This window comes from Alosa alosa, chromosome 17 (genome assembly GCF_017589495.1).
Source record: "Alosa alosa isolate M-15738 ecotype Scorff River chromosome 17, AALO_Geno_1.1, whole genome shotgun sequence".
NCBI lineage: Eukaryota > Metazoa > Chordata > Actinopteri > Clupeiformes > Clupeidae > Alosa > Alosa alosa.
Window position 1 is genome coordinate 28,340,203 of NC_063205.1, and position 12,454 is coordinate 28,352,656.

Genomic DNA, 12,454 nt, shown 5'->3' on the forward strand with positions numbered 1-12,454 from the left:
CAATGCTAGAAACTTTCTGACAAACATTCTGACTTTCTGACTGTATTTTCAGTACAGCCTACTCAGCAACGTAATGCTGTGAAAGGTTTGATTTCATTTTTGCCATGTATTCACACCCAGAACATAGAACTACAAGGTAGCCTAAATCCTGGATGGCACTTGTTTGGCTGTCCTATTATTATTACAATTGTATTACCACCAAGATGAATTTGAAGATGATACCACAACGAGTTGCCAGATAATGGCATACATCCAAAATAGCCAAATTATTGCATAGTTTTGTTTTTATAAACTCCTAAGCCATAGAAATGTAATATGGTATTGGTTCCTCAGTCAGACACTAGGAGGCAGTGCTGCACAGTTTTCAAAGTGGACCTCAGAAAACGTATGCAACTAATGCAATAACAGTATGATCATGTGGCATAAAGAAAGAAAGTAGGAACAAATATTTTTCTCACCCTGTCATCGCCATCTCAGCATGGGTCCTCCTTGTTTTTGAGTCCAGCATAGTCCTCAAGCTGGCAAGTTGTTCCATTGCCATGTTTCTAATTCCTCTCTCCTTTCCAATAGAAGTGAGGCATTATTGATATCATCTGAGCTTTTCACTGTTGTGAGATCCTATTAAATGCCTGGCAAGAGTCCAAACACTGTACCATCCACCTTTGTCACTTGGGTGAAAGCAACAACTAGCCCCATATGTGACACAGCCCATCATTTCTGTCACTTCAACAAATGGACTGTATCCCCTATTCATATGGCTGGTGTCGAGACACGAAGGGCACTTTACTTTAAAAAAATAATAAATAAATAAATAACACAAGGTAAAGAGACTTTTGTCAAAGCCACACCATCATGATATTGTGTTTCCTGACACAACTTTGGCATGTTCTCTCCCTGTCTACATCACCAGGAGGCAATCCAGGTCCGGTATCTGAAGCAAGACACACACACACACACACACACACACACACACACACACACACACACACACACACACACACACACACTCATGCACAGTGTCGAATACACACACACACAAACACGTATACACACACGGCAGTCCTGCCATTAAAAACATTCCCCTGGCAGCAATGATGGAGGGCCATATGGGCCAAATTTTTATCCTTTGAAAATACATTGAAAGAATATGTGCGTACCGGGGGAAACACGCAGGGAAAAGAGGGCGACTCCAAGTCCCTGACATATTAAAGCGGTTTTAAAGGCAAATATTTTTATTAATCACTGTCGCAGGCATGGAGGTATGGGACCAAATTAGTTGGGTGGGAGACGGCGGTGGTTCCAGATGTGATGGCTCTCCGTGATTAATGGACGAAAGTCACACCATGCCTTGAGGTCATACTCCTGCCCTTGCCGCCGCTGGTACCTTTCTTGAGATCAATCTCAGTTGCCCCAGTACGGCAATTGTGCCAAACTGCCGTTCCCCAGTCCAGCACTGGCTCCGAGCCACCGCGGTGCTGCACAGTAGGACCGCCGAGCCGACCACCGCATGCCACTGACCTGGGATCAGCCTGTGACACATATCGGAAGGAAAACAAAGCACCAGCACAACGCTATGTAAAAGTGTGACTGGGAGTTATTTAAGAGACTAAAACCACCCAGTTGTTTTGGACTCTCCCCATGCGTGTCCGTTTGACAGATGTGGCGTGCATAATGCCTGTGGAGCCTGGCCTCGCCCGCGCCTCGGACTGCCAGTGCCAGGGAATGTGGGGGAAGAGCAGGACGGAGCACGGTATCAAGCAGCCAATTACACACTGAGCGAAGGACAAGCAACCTTCCCAAAACAACCACTCCTATCTGCAAGTAGGAGTTCTGCTCCGATAACCAAAAGAAACAAAATCAACAAACATCCAATATAATGATGCTTCTTAACCCTCCTGGATCAGAAAACAAAAAGTTTTTGGGTACATTGCTGTGTCATGAACTTAGTGTTTTGACAGCAAAAACCCTTTCCCAGTCTTTGAGCCATTTGGACGCTGCTCAGAAGACACCGGTCCGGTAATATCCTGTCAGTAAGATCAAACCCGTGTTATGAGCATGTTATTCCAACATCGCCGGAGTACATAAAAACCACACACTTATTCACTGTAAGTTTCCCTGTGACACTGGGTTGACCTTCTCGTATAGCCGTAGTGGGCACTTGCTGCCGTTGCTATTGAATGCTCGGGAGACCTGTGGAGGCCACCCCACTGGGTTCCCACAGTGTGGATTTGCCCTGACTAACACATCTGACGCGAGGGATAAACAGGGTGTGGTGCACAGTTATCCTCTCTCTCTCTCTCTCTCTCCCCCTCTGTCTTTTTCTCTCTCTGCGTGCCTTTCTCACTCATTCTCTCTCTATTTCACTCTCTCTGTCCCTTTCTTACTCATTCTTTCTCTCTGACCCTTTCCCACTTGTTCTCTTTCTCTCTCTCTCTCTCCCAGTCCCTTTCTCACTCATTCTCTGTCTCTCTTTGTCCCTTTCTCACTCGTTCTCTTTCTCTGTCTGTCTCTCTGTCCTGTTCTCACTCATTCTCTCTGTCCCTTTCTCACTCACTATCTCTCTCTCTGGCCCGTTCTCACTCATTCTCTCTCTTCTGTCTCTCTCTCTCTGTTCCCAGCTCTCTATCTCATGCCCTCCTTATCTAGTGTTGTAATGTGGACATGGTGCTGACCAGGATTGCTGTAATGCTTATCTTTAGTCTTGCTCCGCTTCAGCCCAACCTGTTGTGCGTATAATTTGATTTTGCTGTGCAGTAATCCTCTCGCTCTGAGAGTGGCTCCCCCGCGGGACCCCCTTCGAGCCAGCCAGTGATTTAATGCAAGTGCTGCTTTTGATTAATTACTGCGTCCACATGTAGGCTTAGTGACTATGCCTCAATACATTGAAATGGAACACAAAGCCTTATGCTATGCGCTGTATAGAAGCAGCAGCATGTGCATGTGTGTACGCATGTTTAAGTCTTTGGGCATTATGGAATGCTATGCTTATATATGTACTCACACATGCTAATGTCAGTCAGTCAGTCAGTCAGTCAGTCATTTTGTGTGACGGGGTATGCTTAGATTTATGTTTCCATCACATTTACTTAGAAGCCATGAAGTCTACCACACACACAGTGTCCACAGGAATATGTTTTTAAACTCAAGGCTTGGTACCCACTCTTGAAATGACATCACACACATAGCAGGAGTTATCACTCACAGACATCAGCAACAGGAATGCGGCAACCCTTCCAAAGAATGTGCACGTTGGGAAACAAGACAGAGCTCCATTTGTTATGCCTGCAAGAAAACTGTCTTGTTTTTGAAGGGCATTATCTTATTGCAGATGATGATGCCAAAATGATCCTAAGGTTCTTTAATGCAATAATTGAGCCCGGATTTAAAGGACCTGGTCATACGTGCATAGCACCTATCAGGTTACATCTGCCCAAAAATATACAGCGATTCATCAATGCTGCTGACAGCTTGCAGAAATCACTCATCACACATGCTCCTAGAAAGGCTTAACACACTGGTCTTGTCTGGGCCAAACACTCATCGCCTATCAGACCTGGGTTTATCAGATAGTGCAAGATCAGTGCTCTGTAGGAAACTGCGCATAGTGAACTGTGTTTATGCCCTCGGTATTAACACAGAACTCTAAATGCTGCAGCAACAGTAAAATCTTGAGCCCCAGGCCTTTGGAGGCCGTTTGCACCTATACATTAAACATGTGTCTCGTGTGTGTAAAGCAAATCCCTCTTCAGGGTCCAGTGAGTTCTCAGTGACCTGGATGTGATCCAGCGGTCTCCGATGTCTGGACAGGGAGTGCTGCAAAGGAGCGTTATCTGAAGTCGTCACTGCCACTGTATATGCTTGGCTGTGACAAATGGCATTTTCCATTTTGTGCTCTGCGTTTTGTTTTCATTTACTGTACGATGCCTGAGGCATTTGGGACACAGTTAGGAAAAGGAGAGAGAGAGAAAAACAAACAGGTATTTAAACCAGAGGGTCTTCTAATTGCAATTAGTTCCTGGTGAGCCAGAGTTTACCATCAATAAACTGTGAGAGTTTGTAATTTAGGTAACGAGTGTGGGGTGTGTGTGTGTTGCATCCGTCCCTCAGAGAGGACTTCTGGTGAGGCTCTGCTGGCCCTTGTGAGATGGCTGATGTCATGAACTCGTGATTTAACAGTAGAATGTGAAGACAGGGCATAGAGAGAAAGAAAGAGCATATGTGAGTTAAAAACATTTAAAATAGGACTAAAGTAAAACAGATTAGGGGAGAAACCAGAAATCTATTTTCAGACACTGAACCAGCATGGTTAGGCTATTTTCTAAAAACCCCTTGTTATTTAGGCTTTGATGTTGCACAGACATGACAAGTCTTTGATCAAACAAAGATGTTTATTTTATTTAATGCAGTCATACAATACACAGTTTCCAATAGCACATGTGTTCCTTAGATGTTGGACTGCAGTTTGGGCGCTCAAGTCTTCATCACGGTCCCCTCCATGAACTCAGTACTGTCCAGGCACTTCCCACTGCACCTCCAACTACTGCCACTGCAGCCTTCGCTCCCAAAGACAAGCCTGCTGCCCCTAGACCACACAACACAAACCACATACACACCAAGCCAAGCACAGGTTTTGGTTTAACATGTCATTAAACCATAACATAAAGTATTCAATTAAACATTTATTTAACATAAAGTAGATGATGCAAAATGGTGAGGCAAGTCCCCCACACTCGACAGCCAGATGGACTAGCTGCACGAAAAGCTCTCTGTGAGCTTGTTTGTTTTCTGTGGAGCCAGGTGTTTTTGAACCTGTCGCTATTCTGAATGTAATTAGTGGCAATTAGTGTCTACACGTCCTTCTTTATTGCAACATGCCGAGTCACTTGGTGCAATACTTAACCGGGTCCGTGTAGACTGACTAATGGACCACCAGGTGACCTTCACTTTGTGAATGAGTTTGGTTTACCGTTACATTTTACATTACATATTAATTTAGCAGACACTGTTCTTGACTTGCAAATGTCAACTATATTACAAGGGAGCAGCTTGGGGTTAAGTGCCTTGCTCAAGTGCACAGCGGTGGAAGCCAGGAATTGAACCCACAAATTTTCATGCTACTGCACGCTAGCCCAGCTCCTTAACCACTACACTACCAGTTCCACCACCACCGTCCACCTTACCAGCTGACTGGAGAACAGCCACCAAACTCCCAGCTGCCACCCCACCTCCGTTGGCCACTGCAGCACCAGACATCATGCCAGCGGCAGTAGAGCCAGCCGCGATGCCCGCTGAGCCGAAGCCTATGGCAGACAGAGCCGCCGGTGCCATGACCAGGGCTCCAACTATAAGACAGCAGAAATTTAAAAACACACTAAACACTAACGACACAGACTTTGTTCACTCTTCATCTCTGATACAAAAATAGAAGACAATTCAGAGGGCAAATATGTGGAATCAGTCAGAAATAAGGGATTTTACTTACCTGCTCCGATAGAGGCCTTGATCACAACACCCACTGAAACAAAGCAAACATTTTAGAGAGCTTTACAAGTCTCATCTCTGAATTGCCTATAAGCCACACCTTTTCTGGAAGGCTTTTCCTGTTGTGTGTTACACAGACAGTGCATCCCATCTACTCTATTTACAGACAGCCCCTCTACTGCACCTCTAGTGAATGAGCATGTTAAAATGCTGAAGGATGCTGAAGAGGTTTAGTATCGGAGTGAAAACAAAGGAGAAGAATACAATAGAATACAGTATGCTGTTGTTGATGCTAATGCTAAGTGTGACAGGAAAACAAGTTACTCACCAGTGCCACCACCGATCATTTTAGATTCGACCAGCTGGCTAACAATACACTGCTTCTTCGCCAGGAACAGACTCCCTTTTGATTTCCTTTCCAACTCTGAGGCAAAGTGCAGTTATCTGAGCTTGTCAGGGGGAAATAGAGTCTTGATTTAATAGGTGGTTTTCTTCTTCTTCTTCTTTTATGGCTGTCAACCAGCTTTTTGGTGCATAAACGCCACCATCTGGACTGGAGTGTGGATCAAGATATTAAGCCTTATGTAACAGGATGGACTGTGGGCATGGGGTGTAGTATTAGGCTTGTTCGACTTCGGCCGTTTTTTTTTTTTTAAAACATATTTTAAAAAAATTGAAATGAAGTTGTATGGACTGGACTATGTTTTTTTTTTTTTTTTTTTAAACGGCAACAAAATTGTGAATTTCCAGAGCGTGTTACTCTACACTCGGCAATCGACTCCTACGGACTTTCCCCTAAAGACACCAGCTGCAGCAGCAACATTTCCGGAAAGGTACTGGCTTGATGAAATTCATTCTGAACTCTCTATCCGACCACATAAAGACCTCGGGATACTTCGATTTGGCTTTAGGGACCCTCTACTCACTACCACGTAAGTGTAATGTTGTTTGGAACTGTAGAAGAGGTATAAAAATAGCGTTTTGTAGCGGCGAAATGACTTGCCCTGGTCACTTCCAGGCTAACGAGTTTTGACTAAAAGCGGTAAAATCGAACTTTCTCAAAACACATCCGAATGACATGATTTTGATGTCAACTCATCGTATGTACTCCCAATCATCCGTAAATTGATCTAAAGTGCATTTTACTCCGGATAATTCCTTTAAGTGCCATCCGTTCTACTAAGCACCGCGGCACTACCGAGTCTGCCTTATGTCCAGAGCACTAGGTTACACTGATTCCACAACAGCTAAGGGAGGGTTAGGCACTCCGCTAACGCATCGTGCCAACAACGCCCCTTAGCTGTTGTGGAATCGGTGTAACCTACAGCCTCTCGGGGCTTATTGCTTAACTAAGTACTCACGATTGCTAATTTCTAACAGCATAGCATTACACAGCAGGCTGCAGCCACAGGCTCATTTTACACCATGTGACGCAAAAGTACACAATATAAAGATATAAACAAGATAACTCCATAATAAATCAAACAAAGTGTACAGAAAGTAAATATAGGTAAAGTGATAGTTATACAAGTAGTGGAAGACACAAAATATAGGGTTCTATCATGACAGTCTAATGCGCATCGTCACTCCTCAAAAGCTTATTCAAATTTAGTAGGATGTCCAGTCCACATTGGGAGGGTTTTCGTTATCAAACGTCGAGTGCATGGCGCAACAAGGTGTTCCTAGATTTCTTAATCAGTAATGGGTGTGTTTGGGGCGTAACATCATTTAAACCAATGAGAATGACATCTGTCATTCCCTTTAACGGTGCAAAGCGCGATGTCAAAGAATGCATCAGTATTTTGACATTCAACGGCGCATTTGAAGGAGGCTGCTTGCGAGACCGTGGGCCCTATCATGACAGTCTAATGCGCATCATCACTCCTCAAAAGCTTATATAAATTTAGTAGGATGTCCAGTCCACATTGGGAGGGCTTTCGTTATCGAACATCGAGCGCATGGCGCAACAAGGTGTTCCTAGGTTTCTTAATCAGTCATGGGTGTGTTTGGGGCGTAACATCATTTAAACCAATGAGAATGACATCTGTCATTCCCTTTAACGGCACAAAGCGCGACGTCAAAGAATGCATTTTGACATTCAACGGCGCATTTGAAGGAGGCTGCTTGCGAGACCGTATAGAATAGTCATTCCACTAAACCCTGCTTTACTAAAACCTAGCATAGCCTTCACACATTTGCACTCCTCTATTATTTGAACTCATTGGCAAAGTGAAACTAAGTGTCAGTCAACGACAAGACAGTTAAATGCAGTTACTTTCACTATTGACTGACAATGGGTTACCATCGAAAACATAGGACAAAAAACAACACTTACCCTAATATAGCTCAAATGACTGAATAAAAAAACATTTATCCTGCAGAGGAGTTGCTTATATCTCGTGACAGTGCGTCTTCAGCTGTGCTCCATACATGTCTTTCGCCTCTCCCCTAATCACTTTTAACCGTTATTACCAATTTGTAAATGATGGTGAATAACTATAACCTGACTCTCGCCAGATGAATTTCATTCAGCCTAGCTTCACTCATCCATCTGGGATCAATCCATTGGAGTGGTGCTTCAGAAGGCTGGGCCTTATTAAAAAATCCTTGCATAAGATTGGATAAGCCACTTTTCCGTCATCTATTGACGTGCTACTTCAACCACTCACATCGAAGCCAACCCGTGACGCTATGAACAGTCTCACAGTCGCTTCTACGCTACATCACATCCATGAAACTCCCGCCCTGCGTCCTGATTGGCTCTACCATACAATCTTGTGCTGAAATCACTCTCAACGGAACCAATCCAAGATGGATGTGAGTGGAGCTAGGCGGAACGAAATTCATCTGGCGAGAGTCAGGTTAGAATAACTACTCATCATGAGATGTACAGTATTTTGTAATATCTTTTTTCTAATTATGTTTCCATTGTAATCGTGCAATTTGTAATGTTTTGCATGGACATGCGCTGGTGTGCGTTCATGGATGATAGAAGGATGGTGCGTTGTGCACCCGCCAATATGACTGTTGACAATGCACTCTTAAAATAACATATAAACAACTCGCCATAGACTTCTGACCAGGTGTACAATAGCGATTTTTAGACAATGCGCTAAGCCACTACCTAAGTTGTTAATTGCCACACCCCTGGGCGCATTGTTTAAAAAATAAGCGTGCAAAATAAGAAAATACACTTTGTGCCGGGTGGAAAACGAGTTTTAAGCCATGCGCCAGGGTGCAAAATATGGCCCATAGCCTGAAAGGACAGATAACAAGTCAAGTACAGTCAAGTCAAGTCGGCTTTTATTGTAAATTTCTTTACATGCACTGGTCATACAAAGAATTGAAATTTTGTTTCTTACTTTCCCATACATAACATACCTCTTCCCCAGAGTGACAGAGACAGGGAAGAGGTAAAGATCACAGCAAAATATGAATAAGAAAATTTGAGGGAACAGGAAACTAGAGGCCCACAAGGACTCCCACTGTACTGAACACATATGTGGTGTGTCAAGGCAAAAAACATATTTTTGTAATTATAAAATAATACAAATGTGACCTGTTACACCTGCTTAAAGAAACTGGAATCTGAAAACAGGTCAAAGCGATCGAGAAAAACTGTAATGTGATGAAAAGGTAAGTGCGCTAAGAAATAAACTATTGGCATTTTATTCATACAATGTAATTGTGCTCACTGCAACTTTAGTAATTCTAAACCCACCAAACCCACACCAAACAGACTAGTAGAGGACTGTGAGAAGCAATATGACAAAGATGGGATTAGATCACAGAATGTGCATTTAAATGTGCCTTGTGCATGAGAGCCATCTCTCATGAGGAGCTGTGAGCTGTGACTTGGAGTGCACAAGTACTATTACGGCAAGTGAACATAAACATTTTATAGCTGGGTGTTACAGGGCTATGGGGGGGGGGTGCAAACACTGCTATGTTTTGACTCGTGACAAGGGAACCAACTGTACACTGCCCATATTCTGATTTGGGAACAGTAGTTGGGGAGCTGATGTGTGGCGCGATGCAGGTGGTCTGGCTGCATGCTGAACACTTGACCAGCAGTGAATTCGTTCCCTGTTCGGAACCCTGGCAGTTTTCCACCAAGGTCTTGGCTGTGTTTATGTTCTAATTAATCATTAGATGACTATACTGTATCGTTCAGTCAGTGGACTTTATTTTTCCTGTGTGTGCGTGCCTTTAACTAGCCGCCTTTAGCTTAAACGCGCATTGCACTCTTGTGTAAACACCCAGCGGATGTCAAACATTAGGGTTCAACTCTTGGGGGATGTGTTAGGAAATGGTGTTTGTTTTACCAAATCATTAGATTTTTTAACAGATTTTGCACATGCTCTCCCATAACCTGACCCTCTTGCTCTTTCTCTGCCTCTCTCCCCCTCATTTCTCTCTCTCTCTCTTTCTCTCTCTCTCTCTCTCACATAGACACACACACACACATACACACACACACACACTTTTGTCCTCCTTTTTTTCTTCTGGGTTTGAACACAACTAAGTTAGTGAGTGCTTGGATGAAGAGAGAATATGATCCCGTTTTCAAAAAAGTAGGGGGACGGTGTGTAAATGTAACTTTAATTACGTAAACCTAAATTTAGTTGCAAAAAAGAACATAGACAACATATCACATTTTGAAAATGACACATTTTTGTATATTTATTTATGACAATGTAATGCCAGAAATATGTCTTAAAAAAAAAATAAGGAGGAACATTTCAAAACTAATTAGATTAACTGACAACATGATTGTGTATAAAGAACATCCTCAGTCACATCTCTTTGATGTAATGATGTAAGGGTAGTCATTACTGTGAAAAACTGGGCAAATAATGCAACAATGTTAAATGATGCTCCTCAATGTAAAATTGAGATTGTGGAGTTTGGAGATAATCATCATCTAATACATAACATCATTACTATATTCAGGGAATCAAGAGAAATCTCTGTACAGGGGACAGGGCTGAAAAATAACATGGGATGGCCATGATCTCTGGGGCCTCAGATGGCACTGCATTAAAAACAGACCTGTTTCTTTAATGAAAACCATTGCATAGGCTCAGGAAAACTTCTGATGACCATTGTCTATAAACACAGTGACACTCCATCCACAATGCTGGTTAAAACGCAACCATGCAAAGATGAAAGCATTTCATCATGACATGCCACCATCCTCTCTGGGTCCCAAGTCTTATAAGATGGACAAAGACAAAGTGGAAACTGTCCTGTGGTCAGACCAATTTAAAATGTGACATTCTTTGAAATCATGATCTCTGGGCATATTCTGGGCTAAAGTGGACAGGGGAAAATAGGCTGCACTTTGGTTCAGAACTCTAAGAAACCAAAAAAGAGACAGTGAAGCCGGCTTCTGCTCCTGTGTTTTTAAAGAGGAGAGGGACCATCCAACTAGGAGGATTTAGCCCACAGTTCAAAAGCCAGCATCCATGATGGGGTGCATCAGTGCCTATGGCATTGGCAGTTTGCACATCTGGAAATACACAATTAATGACGAATGGTATATACAGGCTTTGGAGCAACAAGCTACCATCCAGATGTCTTTTTCAGAGAAGGCCTTGGATATTTCAGGAAGACAATGCCAAACTGCATTCTGCACAGCATGGCTCCATAGTAGAAGCGTCCAGGTGCTGAAATAGCCTGCCTGTAGTCCAAACTTGTCACATTTGGTGCACCATGAAACGGAAAACATAGCAAAGTACACCACAGACTGTTGAGCAGCTGAAATATAAAACAAGAATGTCTCAAAATGTCATCCTCTTAACACCAGCAACAGCTCTCCACAGTTACCAATGTTGTTAAAAAGAGGAGATGATGCAACACAATGGTAAACATGCAACATTAAAAATATATTATATATTTTCCAAAAGAAAAATAAATTCTGTCCTTCAACAGCTGGTATGTTGTCTTTGCACTATACTCAAAATATGGTTTAAATGATTTGAAACGATCACATTATGTCTTTATTTACATTTTACACAGCGTCCCATTCCCATTTTGGAAACAGGGTTGTATATGATGAAGACTTGTATAGCCAACAAGAAAGAGAGAGAGAAAGAAAGAAAGAGAGAAAGAGAGAGAGAGATCAGTATTTGTATGCATCTGCAGACAAATTTAGACATGCATATACACACACATGGAAATCACTACAGACCATCCCATAATGTGTTTAGAGTGAAACTGACTGTGAAGTGCTATGTGTTTCCCCCGGGGAGCCATATTAACTGCATGTGCCTTTGAAACAGGCCCCTGCATCTCCAGGCATTTCAACACACTTCTGGGCCAGCGTGTCAACTGTGAGTGTTGGCGGCGAGTTACAGTATGAGCGCCAATTGCCATCCCCCTTGTGACCTCATCTCTATGAGACGCCTTTCATCACCTGTACCCATCTGTGTCATCTGGTCATTGTAGTTTTTAATGGAAGCCTGTTTTAAGTATTTTTCTGATACAGTTTAATATTCATCCATACAATGTGAGGATGGCCTTCCCTGACATCATAGTTCATGAAAGAAATCTGGAATGAATATGACGGGTGATTGACCTTTGATGTTACGTTTCGTGGTTGAAAGGCTGGGAAGAGTTTGACGTTTGTCTTGTTCTCTTCAAGACCAGGCCTCTGCTGAGTGATAGAAAAGGTTCACAGATGCAGAGGACGTGAAGTATACACATACTGTACATGCACACCACACACACACACACACACACACACACACACACACACACACACACACACACACTACACACACACACACTACACACATCCAAATAGACCCTCATCTAGTGTACATCACTTACACACACTCACCCTCCATCCATCTACTTGCGTTTACCTAAACACACTCTCTTTGACCTACCACAAAACACACACACACACACTGTTTAGTGTATATGCCTTGGTGTAAACCCAGTCCAGATGACGGCTGATTCTCATCAG

At 43.0% G+C, this 12,454-nt stretch overlaps 1 protein-coding gene across 1 annotated transcript; it reads right to left on the reverse strand.

The window, feature by feature from the left end:
• Window positions 1–4,369: 4,369 nt before the first annotated feature.
• LOC125310971 (interferon alpha-inducible protein 27-like protein 2A) lies at window positions 4,370–5,992 on the reverse strand. Its single transcript, XM_048268771.1, has 4 exons — window positions 5,810–5,992; window positions 5,483–5,515; window positions 5,181–5,342; window positions 4,370–4,582 (listed from the first exon to the last, which is right to left on the reverse strand). The coding sequence occupies exons 1-4, from the start codon at window positions 5,826–5,828 to the stop codon at window positions 4,482–4,484; spliced, it is 315 nt and encodes a 104-aa protein (XP_048124728.1). The 5' UTR covers window positions 5,829–5,992; the 3' UTR covers window positions 4,370–4,481.
• Between the last annotated feature and the right edge of the window lie 6,462 nt (window positions 5,993–12,454).